Genomic DNA, 20,966 nt, shown 5'->3' with positions numbered 1-20,966 from the left:
GGAGAGTTGCTTAGACGTTGAGACCATTCAGCGTCACACCTGTTGTTGTTACCTGTTTGCATTCTCAGTGGTCAGTAAGACCATTGCTTGGGTTAGCAGACAGGTTCTCATATTTTAAGAACTGATTCCTCTCTGTAACAATGGGTCTAAAAGGCACCTGTTCATTTCTTTATTATCTGAAACCAAATATCACCAACTTCATTTTTTAATTGAGGTTTTTTCCATAACCAGGCCTTAATATTGTCCTGGCTTGACACCAGGGAACATAGTGTGCTTAGTGGAACAGAACATTTTAATTTATGGTCCAAGAACCGGGAGTAACGTCTGCTGGCCCAGTTGCCCAGCACACTAATGGTGATCCGCTAGAGGCGATGTCATTATTAAAGTTAATAACATGATCAGTCTGATTTGTATGTAGAATGACTAAAAAGCTCAAAAAGGCAATGATCCAGTAATAGCTGACTCCAAGCTAATAGGGCCGATCATTTCAGCACCATCCGATTATTTCTTAGTCTAATTTGGGATGGATATCATTTTCTGAGCGACCGGTTACTATCGCGAATCAAAAAGCGCTGGAATTCCTGGTTCTTGTTGAAAATAAGAGGTATCTTTTTTCAGTGAAATTAGATGGGCATTCGGGGTGCACCTAAAATGTGCGCATTTCAGTAGGTTGTTAGAGGCTAAATGTTTGTGTGTCTGTGATTAAATTTCTATTGTAAAAGAAAATAATTTACTTTTGAATCATGTGCAGTTAGAGGCCCCAACCCATGTACAACTAATCTTAGATGCTATCTGATATTTTTCTTAACTTCAGGTTAAAGATCATTAGAAACTGGGAAAGCAGAATCCAGAGATTTTTGTGTTTACTTTTTTTTAAAATATTTTTTTATTTAATTCTTCTTCAAGTACAGATTTCTGTCTTATATTCCCAACCCTGCCCGCCCCCCGCCCCATGCTCCCCACCTCCCTCCCATTTCCACCCCCCACCTTTAGTTATTGTCCATGTGTCCTTTATACTTGTTCATGTGAGTCCATCCTCTTTTCCCCTATGATTCTCTCCCCTCTCCCCTCTGGACCCTGTCAGCCTGTTCCATATTTGAGTGTCATTGGTCGTATTTTGCTTGCTTGTTTGGTTTGTTTAGATCCCTGTTAACGGTGAGATCATATGGTATTTGTCTTTCACCACCTGGCTTATTTCACTCAGCATAATGCTTTCCAGTTCCATCCATGATGTTGCAAAGGGTAGTAGTTTGTGTTTACTTTTTTGTGATAATTGGTAGTGAGCGGGTGATTAGCCACCACATCTCTGGGCTTGGTTCAGCTCTGAATTTTGCTCTCAGTGTATAGCCGCAGATGCAGAGGTAAGGTACTCAGAATAGCTCTAGGATTTTTTTAATAACTAGAAGGTAAATGTCTATCTTTAGTTTCAAAGCCCTTAAATGTCTGTATTGAGCCAAGGCATCCTCAGGGCACGTGGCTTTTGTGCTGCTTGCTCAAGGAACTTGGGAATATAAGGAATTCCCAGAGCACATTCCCACTTCTTTTCTTTGCCTCCCATTGGTCAGTTGGAGCTGGATCGTTTCACTCCTGGAGGACTGGGTTCTCCAGGGCGGGCTCTGCGCCATGGACAGTCTACCATTGCCGTAAGAGGATTCCATTCTTAAAACCAACTAGATAGAACAAAACAAAACAGCCTTTTTGTTTTTACAGCCATAATGTATAAAGTTAAAGTAAAAGGTGGCTGTCTAGAAATCTTTAGTCAGTTTAGAAAATATGACCATTTTCCTTGAAAATTCAGCTTTCTAAAGATTGTTCATTTTGTCGTGATGGGTATGACTCAGTGGGCTGGGCATTGTTCTTCAAACTGAAAGGTTGCAGGTTTGATTCCTGGTCAGGGCACGTGCCTGGAACTGCAGGCCAGATTCCCCATAGAGGGTGTGTGAAAGGTAACCAATGGATATTTCTTCCTTATGTCAATCACTGTTTCTGTACTGCTCTTTCTCCCTCCCTTCCACCCTCTCTAAAAAACAAGTAAAATCTTTAAAACAATAGTTCTTTAAAAAAAGAAAGAGACCATTCAATGTCACACCTATTGTTGTTACCTGTTTGCATTCTCAGTGGTCAGTAAGACCATTGCTTGGGTTAGCAGACAGGCGCTCATATTTTAAGAACTGATTCCTCTCTGTAACAATGGGTCTAAAAGGCACCTGTTCATTTCTTTATTATCTGAAACCAAATATCACCAACTTTATTTTTTAATTTAGGTTTTTTTTCATAACCAGGCTAAAAGATTAGCCTTTCATAATAAAAGATTGTTTATTACCTCCTGGGTACCTGGAGGAAGTTGCCTCAGAGTAAGTTGCTTCCAGGTGATGATTTGATTTTCTTGGAAATGTAGGAGAAAAAGAGGAAGGATTCAACTTTTGTTATTTGTACAGCTTATCTTTAGGAGCCAAAAATATGTATTTAGCATTTTAAGAATAGCTTTTTGTTTGACCTTTTCAGTAATTTGTCATAGAGATTTAATTTAGATGAGAACTTGGTGGATGTTTTTATTTTAAATGGAGTAATATTTTTCTTTAGAAATCAAAGATTATGTCACAACTTGAAAAATGCAGTTTTCAAAACACCGGAATTCTATTTTTCTCATGATTATGTATTTTCTAAAGTCTACATAAAAATCTGACCTCTCCTCTTTCCCAACAAATTCTACTTACTTAACAAGGATGAAGGTTTATGAGGAGAAATGTCATATTATAAATTCACAAATTTAATATTTTTAGCACTGAAGACCAATGGACAGTGGATAGCTGAAACTGTGGAAAGCAAAACCATGGGTAGGAGGGGATCGCTGTATATCATGTCTCTTTCAGCTCTGCAGCACAGGGGAAGTGTGGAAAGCTAGGTGGGGGATCAGAGGAGAGCCCCCACCAATGGTGATCGTCAAATGTGCCTTGGGTAGCAGGTGGTGCAAATATCGTTAGGTATGGAGACACAGGAAGGAATGGTTTAGAACTCACACTCTCCTGCGGGCAGGCTCAGAAAGGACCACGATGGAATGTGTACGTGGGTTCGGGTAGGTGTAAGCCATGTGTGTGGGGCTCAGGATGAGGGCCTCATGATGTCTGGTTGGGAAGCGGTTGAGCAAGCCTTCAAAGAGAAGGAAATGTACCAGCTGGGCCCTTTGAAATATGAATGGAACTTTGCCAAAGAGAAAGAAATGGGAATAGTGTTCCAGGAAGGGGGAGGTAGGCAGGACTTGAATGAAGGCCAATGGTACAAAAGGGCATGGGAGTGTTTAGGAACTGCCAGTTGACTGATGAGGTCGGGCGGAGGAGATGTGTATATGGTGCGGTGGTGTGTTCGTGTTGGGGACGATGGCCCCAGTGGTCGATGAGCTCACAGGTGTGGGGTCTGTTTGGGAGGAACTTTGATTGCCATGGGTAACTTGCAAAGGAGTTAAAACTTTATCCCCTGTAGATGTGAAACCTCAAAGTTTTAAGTTGGGTAGCAACACAATCAGATCTTTGCAGTCGCAGGTCGGAGAGAGCAGATGACAGGTGGGCTTGCTGGGGGCAGAGGAGCTGGAAGAGAGCCGTGGGAGTAGCCCAGAGTGACGTAACTGGAGCCGCGCCCAGAACAGTGGTATAAGCTTGGAACAGACAGGCATCCGAGAGTCGTTTTAACAGAAGACCTGAATATACTTGATGATGGAAGTGAGAGAGAGGGCTGAAATAGGGTTCTGGGCTACGTTTATGGGATCAGTAGAAATGAGAGAGAATAGAGGAGAGAGAAGTTTTGAGATGAATCCGCTGTTTTTCTTTTATTTTGGTTATGGTGCTCTTGAGAGGCTAGTCAGGGATTTATCTGGAAAGACCCAGTAGGCAGTTGGAAAGGTGAGATTTGCACATGAGAGAGCTTAAAATTTCAATAAAGGTTAAGGGGCCTTGAGGAGATAGGCAGAAACTGGAAAGGACAGATTTTCCAGGGGGAGAGTATAGAGTAGGATGAATAGAGGGTGGAGGGTGCAACCTTGGAGATCTCTGATGTTTGACGGGAGGAAGAAGAGCAGGTGAAGATGGAGAGACGATGGTGGAAGGTGAGAACTGTGCCACAGAACCCAGAAGAACAGAGAGTTTTATGAAGGAGGCCAAGACCCTCACAGGCCACACAGAGACCAATAGGATGAGCACAAGAGGAAGCCACTGGAATAAGCAGTGGAGAGACCCCACCCCCTAGGGGCCAAGATCTCCTGATTCCAGTGAAGCGGTGGAGAGGGGGGAAGTCAGGCTGCAGAGAGCAGGAGGCCTGGGTGCCAGGTGGAGCTGGCCACCCACAGGCTGCCATTTCAAGATACAAGTGCATTTTGGTCTGGTTGGAAGGCGCTAGCATTCCATTTTAATACACACTGCTTGTACTTCACAGATGAGAGAGTGAAACTTGCTTTGACCTCTTTGTATTTTAAAACTTTGTAATTCTCTGTCCCAGTTTATGTTCCTAGGGAATTTGTGTTTTTCGGGGGGGCGTTGTTTGAAGGTTTTATGGGCTCTCAAGCAATTTTTCTTGCATGTCTTCCTTCCTGCCACCAGCCTCCTCCCAGCCTACCTCTTGCAGAGACACATGGACACACACACCATTTTGTTGTGTAATTACATTGAAAGTGCCCAAACTCTTCATTCATGAGTTTCTGTTTCTGATGCTTTTAATTAGCTTTCCTGGAACAGGGAAGTGTCTTCAAGTGATTTCTATTTATTGCAAGAGCAATAACAATTTATGCTAATCTTATATCCCTTAAGAAGACCAGAGAGCTTTGTCTTTGAGGAGCTTGAAGAAGGTAATGAACACTGTTTGGCTAAATGAGGAAGCAGGTGGATTTGCCCACTCAGGGAGGGTGGCAGCTCCCCCAAAGCAGCCCCAGCCTCCATTTCTGGCACCTTCCAGGCAGTGAGGAAGCACTTTTCCCTTATAGCTCCTGATGGCTACAGCTAAGCACAGGGTGCCTCTGCACTGGCCGTAGTCCATCACCATGCATATCTATCCCGAGGAAGCAGGACCACAGGTGGGTGCAGAGTGGGGTCTGCCAGCAGTTCTCCATCCAAGCTTTGGCAGCCTGGCTGCCACTGCTGAAGAGCTTCTCCACCTTCTGGAAAATGGGCGTAGGAAATCCAACAGACTCAGGAGAGAAGCCCTGTGATGATGTCAGCATCAGGGGCCTGAGTGGCAAATAGGGAACCTGGAAACAAATGCGCAGGGTTCCGCAGCCATGGCATTGGAATCGTGATGTCTCCCCACTAGTCTTCTCTCCAGCATTGGTCTTGTTCCACCTCCTGGAGGATAGCAAGAGGGAGCAGGTGCGTAGTCATCCACAGTTTCTTCCATCTGAGAACCGTCCCTGACTTTGAGATGAATCCATCTGGGTCTGTCCCTGAGACAGAAGTCAGGGGGAGGGACAGCTCCTGGGTTGGGGGACTCCCTGATGTGTGAATTGGCTTTCCAGAGCAAAAACCGTTGGCAGTAAGCAAGTGTTACTGGGAATGCCCTATTCCATATACTGCTCTGTGATAAATCCGTCGTGGGTTTTCATGTATTTATACTTCAGAATGGCTCTTCTGGCTGGTTCTGTGTGAGGCATGAGGAGCGGGGAGGAGAGAATTCTACTTGGCCCACCATGTGTGAATTTGGGCAGAACGTCTTAGTTCTGGCATTTTCCATATGATTCTCTGTGCAATGCCCATCCTCTGCCCCTCAGGTTTATATAATTAGGTCCAGACTTGAAGATAGACAGACTTCTCTCACGGGAGTCCATGTTCCGTGGGAACACCATTCCAAACACCCAGTTAATTGTACCGAGTGGGGTGAATTCCTCTCACTGGAAAGGATTTCAAAACTATCTGTTTGTCTTCCTTTGGTCCATGACAGATGCATATCCCTTCAAATGGCAAAGGAGAGGGAGAAAAAAGTACATTCTTCCAGCTTCGGCATCTCTGCCATGTTGGCTGAAGAACAAAAGCCCTGAGGCATTGGTATTGGGAGGACATTGGTCTTTCTGGTGGTTTCTTTTGATGTGGGAGCAGGGGGCTGCCTCTCATCATAACTGTGTGGAAGCCATGTTTAGTGTCTCTCTGAGGACAGAAGAGAAAGTCTAGGGACAGAATGATTCAGTGGCTTGTGGTTTTCCTGGACCCGTGTGCACAGATCCAAGCTGCCGAGGTCTGGAGTGGACCGTGGAGGAGCCTGTTTTTGTTGCACAGTCACTGGGGGTGTGTTGCCCCCAATCTGAGTGTGGCTGCCAGGCCCTGACTGCTGGCAAGTACAGGACGTGGTGGTGGGGGGATCGAAGACGGCCACAGAGGCCCTGGCTCCGGGGCTCACTGACCACAGGGGCCTCTCCAGAGAAATGGGCTATCTGGCCTTGAGTCCTAGTTACATTTTCAGCTCGTTGTCCTGCTCTTGCAGAGTTAAAATTTCTGTTTCCAGGCGGGAGAGTCTACCCCAGTCAGGGCTTCGTATGTGTCTGTGCTTTGTTTAACAGAGAAGCAAGCCTAGTTATTGAAGACTTGCATGCCCCTCCCTACCAGTTAATTAACCCCATGTTAATTAGGTTACATGTTGCACCGATTCACATTTTGGTTACACCCTTATGTATCTGCGATGTGCAAAATTAAATTTTGCAAAGCACTCTTAAATTTTCTTGGGGTGAAAAGGCCTGCGAGGAATCTCGTCATTTTAGTATGAGTTCTGGTCTCCTTGGAGTAGGGGTGCAGACAGCTCAGATGGGCACAGTCTTTCTCGTCGAAACCTTGCTGGGAGCTTCTCTGTTTGCTCCCAAGTGACCGTGACAGTATTGTCCTACTGGGGGGCAGGCGGCACAGGGAGGCAGCCAAACCCACATGGACATCTGTGTGCCCCTTTGTGTGAGGGCACATGTGCGTGTGTGTGCTTGTTTACTTAAAGAAGCTTGGTCGGGAGTGATGCTGGATAATGAAGTAACAATAATGCAGGTGGTGTTGGAATGGCCATTATCGCTCCGACGTTGGTAGTGGGATTAGAGGAGCCATTGTGAAACCCCACACTCCTGAACCTAAACTTCTCTTTTTCTCCCTCTTTCTTCACAGCGGGGCATTTTCTGAAGTGGTCTTAGCCGAAGAGAAGGCAACTGGAAAGCTCTTTGCGGTGAAGTGCATTCCTAAGAAGGCGCTGAAGGGCAAAGAAAGCAGCATAGAGAATGAGATAGCCGTGCTCAGAAAGTAAGTGCCAGGAGGCACCGCCTCTTCCCCGACAGCCTTGGGGTTATGGGTGGTCCCTAATCCACGGGAGGGAGGAAGCTGCAGGTGCTGGCCTCCCAGAGTTGGAAGAAGGCGATCAGAACACTGGCCAGCAGGGAGCGATGGGTTCTGAATGATGGCTGACACTCATGAAGTGCGTTCAGAGCAATTTTCAACTATATGTCTGTCTTATAACATTTGCAGCAGCGGTTTGAGGTAGTTATAATTTTTTTTCCTAACATCACAGCCCTCAAGTGGACTTGGGCTTGAACTAAGACCCTAACACTCACTCTAGTGGGTGGCCTTGGGCCAGGTACTGAGTTCTGAGCCTCCTCTGCCAAAGGAAGTTAATTGTGTTTCCACACACGGTCTCGGGATTAAGGGAGGTGGTGCTCCACCAGTGTTTGCAAAGTGCTTTCCAGAGCACCTGCTACATAGTAAGAGCCCACTAAAGAGTGGCCGCCATCATCACTGCTACTAGTATCATTATTGTTGTCATGGCTTTATTTTATAATGAGGGGATGAGGCTAGAGGACAGAGTCACTTGTTCAATGCCTTGCAGAGCCCGGAGTGCCAACCCCACCGGTGCTATTTCCACACTCTGATGGGTCTTCCTTTCTGCCATGCACGTGGCACCCACACAGTCCCATAGAGTTCAGATGTAAGTGCTTTACCTCTTCACTGAGCTTTATTTTTGTTCCTCCTGTGGAATAGAACTGAATCCAAATCTCAGTCTTAGTATAATGGCACACACAGGAACATTCCAGTGTGGCTGGACCCCCCTGGACGATGACCTCCCATTACTGTGGTGTCCACTGTGGTGAAGTCCTTCCCTGTGTCTCACAGGGTTTGGGGGAACAAACCCTTATATGGTACCTGTTTTCCCCTGTTTGGAGTTGTATCTGAGTATTGTGCTGTGAAATTTTTAAGAACTTCTATTAATAAAAGATGTTAGAAATATCCTTGAAATTTTTGGGATTTGGAACAAGCTCAGAGCAAGAATCCTGTCCAGATAAGCAAAACAGAGTGGGAACAAGCCTTGTAGGGCCTTAAAACAAAATGTCACGCCGATACATTCTTCCTGAGTAACCCAGCCCCCCCCCCCACTTCTGTCTCGGGGACCAGCAGTGCCCTGTGCACGCTGCTGTGCTGCCATCAGGACGAGCCCGGCACCACCATGGTGGTTGGGAGGGAGAGTCCACCCTGTTCCCTGTCGGATGCGACGTGTGTTCCCGGGCAGATGGGCCGAACAGCTCTTCGGTGTAGGGTTTTCACTTATTTCTTTGGCCGTTTACATGGTTTCTAGCTTTCCTGGATTGTCTATTTGGGACACAAAGAGTTTCAGATTGTCCGAGGATTGCATGGCATGATTCCATGGAAGAAAATTGGGGAAAACAAATTACGTTAGTGTCAAGCAGGGAAACTGTGTTCATGAAGCATTTATTTAAAATATCCAGTGTGCAATCAACACTTGGAGAAAAGGGTATTTGCTAGGTGTTAAGTTGCTGCCGTGTTGCAATATTTGACATTTTAGGTGGAACTCCAGGTGTGGGCCCAGAGCCTTCCAGAGGTTCTGCTTTGGGCACAGGGCTGCCCACTGCTGGATCTTGGTGCTGCCCTTATTTTCATGGGACCCCTTCACTGGCTGAGGGGCCACAGGTCCAGGGAAGCCCGTGTGATTTTCCTCTGCATGGGCAGGGGGCGTGGAGGCAGACTTCGTGCATTATGCTGGTTATGCTGCAGTCGTCCTGCTTTAATTAGTGTCTCCACCCCGTGTCTTCCTCAAATAATCACCTTTGCCGGGGAGAGGGGTTTAAACAGCGAGGGCAGGGACTGCGAATAGCTCATTTTGATAGTTTCACACTGTCAGCTTTTGAAATATCTTAAAATATGACCCCTTCTGTTAGGAATAAAGAACAAAGAAATGAGATAAGAAGATGTTATATGTTGAGGACTGGTATTTTTTTTGTCCTTTACAAATAACTTAGAAGTGGAAAAAGAGGCAATTCCACATCAGAAGTAGCCAAAAGCAAAGGATCTGAGGTGTAAAGAAATGGTTTGGGAACCACTGTTAGAATACGGTCGTTTCATTCATATAACCAATATTTCTTAAATTCCCGTGCATCAGCAGCCATACTAGGCACAGAAGTTAAAAGGTAAGATACAGTTCTTGTCCTCCAGGAGCTCCCAACTGTTAGTCAGTAAGTGCGATGGCGTAGATGCTGTGAGTGAAGTTTGATTAGGGGCCCCAGGGCAGGGCTGCCCAGCTTTTTCTTTTGGCTGGGGATTGAGGAAAGGTTTTGAGGTGGGCCCCCAAATGAGAACATTTTGCTGGAGGTGGGAAGGCAGAGGGACATTCCACCAGAAGGACTAGCCCAGGTAAGGAGTTGGGAGGCAGTCCGGGGTGCTGGGAACCCCAGCAAGCTCATCAGACTGGAGCAGGGGCTTCAGGGTGAGGCATAGGAGACCAGAGGTTGGAGAGCTCAGACCGTGGGGGCTTGTATGCCCCACTTTGTGCCGTAACTGTCATGCTATAGGCAGTAGGGAGCCAGGGAAAGGTTTTAATGAGCTGGGTACTGTGATCAGGATTCTTTCATAAAGATCACTGTGGCAGAACATAGAAGGACAGATTGGAGGGGGCAGGACTCAGCACAGGGGAGAGCAGTTAGGAGGCCACTGGAGGAGGCTGGGAAGCAGCACGTTTAGGTAGGAGCTCGGGCTGGGATAGGAGAGACAAATATGAGTGTGCACAAAATGGGATCGTTAGGACTTAGGGATTTGGAAGGAGTGGGGAGACGGATGAGGGGAGATAGGAATCTAAAATAACCACCAGGTTTCTGAGTGGGTAACTGGGTGGATAATGACCTTTTAAAACTGAGTTGAAACATACAGAAACAGGAGGACTGGTGGTGAGTTCCGATGTAGCCATGCTGAGTTTAAGGCCTTCAAGATGCCGTGTGGGAATGACCAGTTGACTGTGGAGGCCTGGAACTCAGCTGTGACCTAGGCTTGCTAGATGATTAAATTTTCTGAAACAACATACAAAAAGTATTTGGTACTTTCCTACAACTAAATCATTGTAGATAAAGTCCCAGAGACCTGCTTTGTTCCAAATTCTGCCATATACCCTGGTCATTTGTATATTCCTGTGCTATTTTTCATCCAAGTAGGCCCATCTGAGAGACTGCTTGCTGTTTTATGTGCTGAATTTATTGCAGAGTGACAGATTTATGAATTTTATTGGATTAAAGTAATGTAGCTAATATATCCTTAAGGAAGTCTTTATACTTGTTCTGAAAATAGCTCCAAAATGAATCTTCATCCTGATCAGTGGATATTAAACCAAGCTCGGAGGGAAGAGAAGGTGGCAGGCATGGTGGGGGGCAGGCGCCGTGTGCCAGAGAGCTGCTGTTTGACCGGGCATCCAAGGGGCAGGGCATGTATGATTCAGCACAAGCGTTCCCCAGCGAGTTGGTCAGCTCTGGTCCCGGGATGGGGTGTTTTGTGCATTAGGGACTGTCACATTATCAGGGTCATATACCCTGGTTAAATTATAGAGCTTAGGGTTTCTGTGCTAGTATTTACTTACAGGGCATACACTGTCCAAATCTAAGTTCAAGGAAACACATACAGCATTTTTTAGAGAACCAGAAAGGCAAATATATAAACAGTCTGCATCTAAGTGAGAGATGAAGAGAGAAAGAGATGCATAGAGCTGGAAAATGGAGGCTGAGAGAAGTCACACAAGTGGATCTAGAGTAGCCCTTTTCCTCATAGTTGGGGACACTGAGGCTCAGACTGGTTAAAGAGGCACTGTCTGCATGGAACATGGCGCCAAAATTCAACACCATCCTGATGGTTACCTTGTAGGCACAGAGACTGTCTGGCCAGGAAAGGGGCCTGGGTAGGAACTGCCCCTAAATTGCATGCTCTCCTTCATCTGGGCACACAGGGCTCTCAGTGGATGGTCTCTGCCTTTTTTCCTCTAGATCAGTGGTTCTCCGCCCTAGTTACATATTAAAACCATCAGAACATCCCAATGCCCAGGCCCCATCCTAAACCTATTGAGGTAGCGTTGGAGGTTCTGGTGGGCATCGGAAATTTTACCAAGCAACCCCTCCCCCCGACAGTGATTCTAACGTGTGGCCAAGTCAGTGTTGAGATCAGCTGTTCTGGGGTCCTTGCCCCCTGATTTCACCCCCAGGGGGTAGAGCCTCTCTTTGTGTGTCCAGGAATATGGAGAGACGACGGTCAAGACATAAACACACAAAAACACAAACATGCCAGACGTGTTTTCTTTAGGTGAGAGTTTCCACCTAGAGAAAGTTTCCACTCTGATATCATTATCAGAGGTGGGATTGGCCTGCGTCCACCGTCCAGTCAGAGTGTAGCAGATACCTGCCACTGGATGGGTTTGAGTCAGAACCTGACTCTTTGAGGCTGGTGTGGGGGTTGGCCAGGTGCTGAGCCCATGTCAGGAGGGGAGCAGGGCTGCTGAAGGTAGTTAATGCCAAGGCCCAGGCGTCCCGTTGGCTAGGGTTGGCAGGAGGTGTGGTGGGCTGGGCCTTCTGGAGGGAGAGTGAACCAAACACCTTAACCAGGTAAGAGAAGGACTTCAGAGGCCTGGGTGTTTCTTGGAGTAGTGACTTGGTTCTCTGGTTTTCTTAGACTAGACAGACATGCTTCTCTTGGGGCAGATGGACTAGAGCAGGGGTGTCAGACTCATTTTCACTGGAGGCCACATCAGCCTCGTGGTTGCCTTCAAAGGGCCAAATGGAATTTCAACCCCGTAACAGTTAAGGAGTAGTTATATTTATACAGTCCTAAAATTACATTCAGCCCTTTGAAGGCAACTGCTAGGCTGGTGTGGCCCCCAGTGAAAATGAGTTTGACACCCCTGGACTAGAGGGAAGGCAGCTTTAGGACCTGAAGGAGAAGACAGCTGGTTTTGTCTGAAGTAACAGCCTTCAGAGAATGACTTCCCTGTAGATTACTTCATTTAAATCTGGCTTGCTTCTGTTCTCTCAGCTTTGTTCTGATGGCAAGCTGGCCCCATTCTCTTGTCAAGATCGCTGCCAATTGCCAGTTTATTGTGTGTTAGAGAAACACACAATAAATTCATAGGCTTCCATAGAAATTCATCGATTCAGGGTGAACAAAACCGCTTTTTCAATGACTGAAAATGGCTGAGCTGGTAAAGCCCATGCGTGAGTTTCTTAGGCACCAATACAGCTTTTTAAGGATCTGTCTGATCTGCTTAGAAGATGGCATTCTGACTTAGGGACCTTTTGTCTGGAAAGCTAGTTTTGGAATTAAGGACACAGGCAGGAAGTGTGAAAGATAATGGTTAGCCCTAGCTGAGTAGCTCAGTTGGTTGGAGCATCATCCCAATGCTCCAAGGTTGCAGGTTTGATCCCTGGTCAGGGTAGGTGCAAGAATTAACCAATGAATGCATGAACAGGTGGAGCAGCAAATCAATGTGTTTTTCTCTCTCTCCCTCTCCCTTCTTCTCGCTCTCTAAAATCAATAAATGAAAAAAATTTTTTTAAAGAGTAATGGTTAAATGCCATAAGTTAACAAATAGCGAGGCATGTATGTATTTTACAATCCTAGAGCCCTTGTTGAAAGTTCCCTTCAGTTCTAGAAAAAACCATGTCATTCAAGTAAAGCAGGGGTGAGAGATGCAGTAAGCTACTGATGGTGGTTATTGTTATCATATTGTGTATAGGATTGAAGTCACAGCCGTGCCACGCCGGAGCGTGCACGTGTGGGTGTGTCTCCTGCAGGAACCCAGGCGCCCTGGCAGGCTGCCAACTATGTCTCCTGGACCTGTTCAAACCAGGCTCTAACGTGAAAGCCTCAAATGACAGAGAAGGGCTGACACGCTTCCCTGTGGCCCTCCTAGTGACCTGACCTCGGACTCGTGCCTGGTTTGGTGTCCTGCTCCCTCCGTAGCTTTGCACCTCGGCCTCTCTGTGTCTGGGAGCCCTGCGGTCTGACTCCCAAGTAAGGAGCGTCTCTCTGCCAGGCAGACAGTAAACTCAGCTTTGCTCGGCACACCATTTGGTGGGACTGTTTACTTCACCCTAACAGTGTGTGGATACAGGAGTAAAATTGGTCTGATGCCAACGCAGCTTCACTGCCACAGAGGAGGCCTTCATGTGGCGCTCTGTCCATAGTGGATAATCCAGGAGTATTTTTAATTTGATTTGAGATCCAGAGTCAGTGTATTTTCATCCATTCTATCAATTGCCTGGGCATTGCTTACAGCATTCCAGGAGTGGGAGGAAAATAGAATCGGTGGTCTCCCTTCCTACAAAATAGAGATGTTCACATTAGCCTGAGCAGGCATGTGGGTGTATCTGCCTGGTGACCATGAACCTCTGGGGCCTCTCGTGTCGTGTGGAACGGTTTGGTTTGTTCCCTGTCTTCAGTCCTTGCTCCCACAACGTGATAGAAATGAGAGTCTAAGTCCTCGTCTGATGTTAACCCTCTAACCTTGATTACAGAAAGTCACCTGCCTGAGGGAATTCAGACTCCCCCTGCGTTGTGATCTTGCTCTCCAGTGTCGCCGGCCTGCCCCACCCCCATGTCTCAGCCTCATCCCCCCACAAGGAACAGATGGTTCCGGAGCAGGTGGTTTAGGCCTCTGTGTCTCCCACCTGCTTCTTTCTGGTTCAGTGGGCTAAGCTTCAGTTTGAGATGCCCCCGCCTTCAGGATTCCCCCTTTGGTTGTCTCTGCCTGGGTGGCACCCCGTGGCACCACGTTTGCCTCCGTCCCTCCTGACTCAGCTGTGAGGTCTGCTTCTTGAGACTGGATTTCCCGAATCCAGCACAGACTGAACTAAAGGCATGATGGTGAGAATGGAGGCAAGGGGTGGGTGAGGAGATCGAGTGAGGGCAAGGAGGTTAGAAGCACTGGGCCGTGGGCACTGACTAAGCAAAGAGGCATTTGGATAGAAGAGAAATCCATGCCGACTCCCAGTTTTCTCTGGTTGTGGTGACCCAGGGGATGGCGGGTCCGTCAGCCAGCATGGGGCGTTCTGGAAGAGGAGGCATGTGTCAGGGGAAGATGAATCTGCTATGGCAACAGAGCGGGCTTACATCTAGTCTGGCTGTTCCTACCACCTTTTCTGCTATATATATGTCTCTGTAGATATTTAGGGCAGTTGAAGAAACAGTGTGTTGTATCACACTTTAGAAAGAGTGTCAGTGATTTGCATGCTTATTTCCATGTGCTGTCTCTCTGTCCTCCACTCTGCCTGTGTGTTTGGGGAATTCAGCCCTTGTGGGGATTAGTCCGTGGTTTAAATTCCTCTAATAATATATTTATCTTGGCAGACATTTTCCCATTCTATAAACTTACTTAGCTAATGGCTTATACAAATATCACTTGAATGGTTCCAGCAGAAGTTTATATATGTCTTGTAGCCTAGTATTCCTAAAAAGTCAGAATAGCTTAGGTCGGAGGACCATGGAAGATGGACTTCGGGGAGTCTGAGATTGACCAAGCTGGCAAACAAACAGGAGGAAGTAATGCGCCCCGAGGGGTTCTGCGTCTTTTCTGTGAAACGTCAGGTTGCCTCGTTCTCTTTCTACACAGTGTTGGCATTATTTATATGGGTAGATAAATGATTTTAGTGAGGTTTCATTTATGACTCATGGTCTAGATTAAACTGTGTCTAATTTGATGAATAAATTTTATTTTACAAACGTGAAGTTTAGGGCTGTCATTTAGGTGGTTTGAAGCACCACATTGAAAAGTTACCATTTTAAAGAAGTATAGCTGACATTTTCCCTTCAAAGTCAGCTTAAAATTGTGAACAGAGTCTTAGGTGACTGCTCTGAGGTTTTTAGGGAATATAAAATTAAAGGAGTTCTACAATAACAGTTGCATGAAATTTGATAAATGGGACCCATTTTTAGCCATTTGCATTTTTCCATAAATATTTTTAAAATAGTGTTGACTGTATGATTTTGACATGTGGTAGATATCACTGAGGAATGCAAACACATGCAAAGATATTTTTAAACAAATACAGTGGTGTGGTAGATGTGTTTTTGGTCTTATTGAAGGCTATAGAACTGATGTACTAAATACACACATGTGCACATATTATACACATTGTATGTGCTATGCAAATATACATATATGTAGACACACGCATATGTAGATACACACACATACACATTTTAATACATTTCAGTTTTCTTATATCCTTCCACTGAAGAGTGAAAAAAATTTTGCTTAATTTATTAAACTCATCTTCATGGTTGTCAAAAATCTGCTAAGTACTGCCCTGGCTGATGTAGCTCAGTGGATTGAGCGCGGGCCTGTGAACCACACAATTGCGGTTCGATTCCCAGTCAGGGCACATGCCTGGGTTGCGGGTCTGTTCCCAGCAGGGGACTCTCAAGAGGCAACCATACATTGATGTTTCTCTCCTTCTCTTCTTCCCTTCCTCTCTAAAGATAAATAAATAAAATAAAATAAAAAAATCTGCTAAGTACTTAAATAAGATAACAGGGCATGTGAAAACCAGGGGTCTCCAACTTTTGCTGTCTCTGGGCCACACATTAAGTACACAAACACCCAACAACAACAACAAAAATCTCGTAATGTTTGAAGTACATTTACGATTTTGTGTTGGGCCACATTCACAGCCTTCTGGGAGCGCATGCGGGCTGCGGGCCGCAGGTTGGACACCCTGCAGCATGTTAAGTGCTGGGGGCTACACGCATGTTAGGCATTGCCACCGCACTCATTGTACTCTCTCGTGGGAGAGCTGAGAGCAGAAACTGGCCTCCATTTTACGGGAGGAGAAACTGAGGCACCCACAGGGCGCGGTGTGGGGTGAAGGGGGGAGCCGGGGAAGAGCTGCAGAGAGGGCTTCTCACTTTCAGGGCTGCTCTCATCTTCTGGGTGCCCGGCCTTCCTTCTGTTGGAAAACTGCTGTTGGAACTTCGGACACTCTCGGAGCAGCTGATAGGAATCCGAAATCATGTGACTCCCAATGAATAGTAAGAAGTGGATGTCAGTACGTTTCAATACATGTCAGTAGAGAGAAATAGAATGATTGATATAGATGTCAATTAAGTAACTTAATAGACATAACTCTAAAATGAGAATTCAGTCTTTTGTCCCAACTGAGTCACCAGAAATCTACAGCAAGTTTTACGTATTCTTTGAGATTTTAAATATGGGTATTCTGACTTTGTCATAATTTAGAAACTAGCTGGGACTTCTACAAGCATTATTTTATGTAATTGTCACAATAAAGCTAAGAAGTAGATATTATTATCCACATTTTGCAGATGAGGAGCTGTGACTTAGGAGAGCAAATTCCAGGGTCACGTATGTAGTAACAGGTAGAGCAGGAAGTCAGACCCAGGTCTGTCTTTCCCATTGTGCTTTGTTCCCTCAGGTGTCTCCATGTTGCCCCTTTAAGACAGGGCCACGTAGTCTTGATGTAGGCAGCAGCCCACTGCATGTTGGAGTGCTCATTAGTGGGGAAAGAATACGTCTCTAATGGCCTGTTTCTTAATGCCATTAGAGAGGCAGGGTGGCGTGTTGGTGAAGACCTGAGTTTTCATCTGACTGCGCCACGCAGAAGAAGCACTGTGACCTTGGACAAAGGATTTCACCTCTGTGCCTCCTTTGTCAGGAAGATGGGGATGATATTAGTTCCTGCATCACGTGGTTGTTGTAGAGATTAAAGAATTAATGCATGGAAGGCACCGGAACAGTGCCTAGTACATAGCATGCACTCTCCAAATGTTTGCTGTTTGTCTTATTATTATGTGTGCCGGGGACGTCTTGTCGGACAGTGGGATAGGGCGAAGCTGCCTTCCTGGGAGTCAGTCACGCAAGTTTTGCCCCATGGTAGGGTGCCCTGTCGGGGCCCAGGGAAGCCCTGCTGGCCAAGTGTGCAGAGCCAGCAGTGAGGTGGCTGGCACTCATCCAGGGGACAAGAGGACTGCCCTGATAATGCCTAGTGTCCTGCAGGTTCTCGGGAATCTGTCCGCTTTACTGTTTTTCTTGCTGAAAAAAACTGTGGTAACTTCTACTCTTCTTGTCTGTCTCACTGTCCACATCTCCTACCGTTAGAGTCACAGAGCTGAGAGATCTCGGTTCAGCTTCCTCGACGGCCAGTTGGAGACACAGAGGCAGAGAGGTTGAGACTGGCCCGAGGTCACAGATCTAGCTCTGGTAATAGTTCCTGGCCTCCTAATTTCAGACTCTTTGCACATAACCATCCTGTCTGTTGTGCAGCATCCCTCAGGAGAAGGTGGGAAAACAACTCTCCCCTGTGTTTACAAGACCCTTTGGTGTGTGTGGCAGAGAACAAAAACTCTGCCCAGGTAGCTTGGCCAGATTCCAGGTTAGGATATTGAATCTGATTTCCAAAATTCCCCTGGTGATTTCAATTAGCTATGCTGTTCTTTTCTTCCCTCTGTCCTGGGAATACAGTGTTGCTGTGGGTTATGATTGCTATTGAGTCTCCGGTTCTCTGGAATTCACCAGAAAGGAGCCCAAGAGGCCAGCCTCACTCAGAGCTTGTGTTAAAGGTAAATAAAATGCTGGGAATATTCAGTGATGCTGGGAATGCTCAGTGACGCTGGTCTTTGTGCTAGTTTCATTTTTTCTTTTCAAAAAATTTATTTATTTTCTAGAAAGAGGGGAAGGGAGGGAGAGAGAGGGACAGAAACATCAATGTGTGGTTGCCTCTCACTCACTCCCTTACTGGGGACCTGGCTCACAACCTAGGCATGTGTCCTGACTGGTAATCGAACTGGTGACCCTTTGGTTCACAGGCCAGCACTCAGTTCACTGAGCCATGCAAGCCAGGGTCTTGTGCTAGTTTCTTGTCAATAGAATGGAGATATCACGTCTCAGAGGTGCAGTAGGAAGAAGCCAGCTACAGACTACAGAATAATTTGGAAAATGTGGAAAGTCCTACTTAGGGGGAAGGTTATAATTCAGGAAGACATTTTCCACTCCACATCCAGCTCTCAACCAGGGAGGCATGCTGGACGCCCAAGTACTGCTCCTTTCCCTCCTTGGCTTTGTTTGATCCTCTGCCTTCTCTGCAACTTTCTGGAGTTTTCTAGAAACAAAAAGAAGGCTGCCTTCTCATTTGCTCTCAGGGACCCCAGAATGAGTTTGAGGGACATTGGGTGATCCTGAGGGTGGCCCGGGTAGGGAAGCCACCGGGCAGAGACCCAGGTTGACCGCTGAGAGAGGTACTATTTGCAGAATAAACCCACCTGTTCAAGAAGCCACAGAATTGTCCTCAGTGGCTAATTTTTATACATGTATTATGTAACTTTTTCTGGGTATAAAAGTCGACTAACAGAAAGAAGTTTTCACTCAAGCATTAGATATTCTTTCTAGTGAGTCTCCTTGCTAGGGAACCGAGGGATAATGTAGCCATTTAAAAAAAAATGAATGCTTCCCTGAGTCAAGTTAAGTTGGTTTGTGTGAATTGCATACCCACGAATCCAAACCCAGCCTCCCTAGCTGTGAAGCTTTGTGTGTTGTCGTGTTTGCTTGCATAATTGTTTGTTTGTTTAATCCTAGTAAAACTCCCTCCAGCACGAGGCAACTCGATACAGCCCCTGGGAGAGGGGCCCCTGAGGATGGCAGAGTGCAGGTGCAGTGTAGTGCCTCAGGTCTTGGGTCAGTGTTAGAGATAACATTGAACTTGTTATAACATTAAAACTTGGGAGACACATTCATTTGTGGGTGCATCTCTCTTTTTTTAAAGAAAGATTTTATTTATTTTTAGAAAGAGAAAGGGAAACATCAATATGTGGTTGCTTCTCGAGCACCCCGTAGTGGGGATCTGGCCCACAGCCCAGTGAATTGAACCAGCAACCCATTGGTTCACAGGCCGGTCCTCAATCCACTGAGCCACACCAGCCAGGGCTTACTCAGGTTTTCTTTAAAGGTGTCAGCAGAATGGTTGAAACTTTGACTGACTTGTTCTTGGTCCCAGAGTGAAGTTTTTTTCTTTTTCTTTTTCTTTTCTTGGAATGCTTATTTCTTAAAACTTTGCAGAAGATTGTAGGAATAATAAGTTACCATCACAGAAAAAAAATTGCCCATTGATATAATTTCCTAGAGAAATATGGCAAGTAGGTTTTATGTTTATAAAACACAGTCATTTAATTGACACAGTATTTCATTCTGCAGACATGGATGCTACAGTTCATTTAAGCAGTTTGGGGACAGTCCTTGTTCAGGTGTTACTGTCTGTTATTAGTATTATCCAGTCAATGTAACTTTTCCACAAACATATCTCTCTTTAAAAATAATTTTGAATGAGTGTTCTTTTATAATGACCAGTGTCAAGCAGTATAGTGCAAACTTCTGAATGAAGCTTTGTTCTGAAGAAACTATTTACACAAGAGTTATGCCTGAAATATTCACAGTATTGTTGCTGAGTCAGATGAACAGATGGCAATGAGACTTTTCACAGTACATAGTATTTCATCATCCTGTATTCTCCATATACAAGAGTTCTATTGGAGTGGACATTTAATTTCCTTTGGCAGTAATGAGCTGCCTTTACTTACTTGCAAAAAGCGTATTTTTTAAAGTTTAAAGTTACCTGTAATACCAATATATCACTTAGATTTTATTCATTGTATCTTTTTTGAATGGCATCATCTGCATTTATTATAGAAAATCTTGCTACAGTCGTACTTTAGTGCTTATTGGTTTCAGAACTCATCAAACTCTGTACTCGTAGAATCTTGACAAGAAAACAGTGTTTCAGAAGTCTGTGCTTGCTCGGAACTCATTGCACTTGCTAGAACTTGTTTGGAGTCTGGTGCTGCCCCACAAGAGAAAATGGTTCACCCCTCACTGCTTGCTCCAGACTGGTTGGTTCAGCACTGGTCATGAGTTCTGGAATGAATTAATGAGTACCGAGGTACCACTGTATTTTGAACTCGGTTTACTCAGGATACAGATCCAGTTGAAATTTATCTTTAATACTCTGAAAAATTGTTCATGACAGAATAAAAAAAACACTTATAAAGGTATTCAGAAAAATGCCTAGGAAAATAAATATTTTAAAGCTCTCGAAACCAGTGTGCTAAATGTCAATAGTAATTAGCTTTCATATGAATAGATGGGCCAGTGATCCGAGTAGCTGTAGGTTCAAGAGTCTAGAAGTGCTTGAAATAAGTCAACTCCCTTTAAAAATATTTTGTAGCTCAGACTCCTAAATAATTTAGATTTGTCTTTTGCTAATTACTGCATATTGGAGAGCTCTTAAATCCACTTAATAGGGATGCATCATACTTCCAAGATTGTTGATGTTCTCCTAGCCTTTAGTTCTTTTGCTCTCCCTCTTTAAGCTGCCGGAGAAAGGAGTGGTTGCACCGTGGCCTCCCTCTGGCTGTGGTCACGCGCTCTCCTGTGTCTCGAGGGCACCTCCTCTGCACCGGTCTGCTCTCAGTTGGGGTCCTTTGCTGTCCGAGTGTGGTCCTGAGGCAGGAGCATCAGCATCTCCAAAGAGCTTGTTAGAAATGCGTATTCCAGGGCCCAGCCAAGGACCCTCCGAATCAGGCTGTGCAGCCAGACCCCCAGATGATTCATGTGCACACTTACCCTTGAGGAGTAAGGATCGAGGAAACTTTGGAAAGCAAGGTGCTTCAACTGCCCCTTGTGTGTGCCCCAGCAGCATCTGG

General features: G+C 45.7%; 1 protein-coding gene across 2 annotated transcripts in view; it reads left to right on the top strand.

Moving 5' to 3' along the window:
• The window catches only part of CAMK1D (calcium/calmodulin dependent protein kinase ID), a 380,703-nt gene that overhangs the window by 144,983 nt on the left and 214,754 nt on the right, over positions 1-20,966 (top strand). For both annotated transcript variants that reach the window (XM_037066002.1, XM_037066003.1), the window contains exon 2: positions 7,116-7,247. In XM_037066002.1, coding sequence (XP_036921897.1) covers positions 7,116-7,247 — 132 coding nt within the window. The remainder of the gene's footprint in view (positions 1-7,115; positions 7,248-20,966) is intronic.

Source organism: Sturnira hondurensis, unplaced genomic scaffold (genome assembly GCF_014824575.4).
Source record: "Sturnira hondurensis isolate 20B ecotype Veracruz unplaced genomic scaffold, ASM1482457v3 Scaffold0016284, whole genome shotgun sequence".
Taxonomy (NCBI): Eukaryota; Metazoa; Chordata; class Mammalia; order Chiroptera; family Phyllostomidae; genus Sturnira; species Sturnira hondurensis.
The sequence above is the reverse complement of the archived record's forward strand: the minus strand, read 5'-3'. Positions and strand labels throughout refer to the sequence as shown.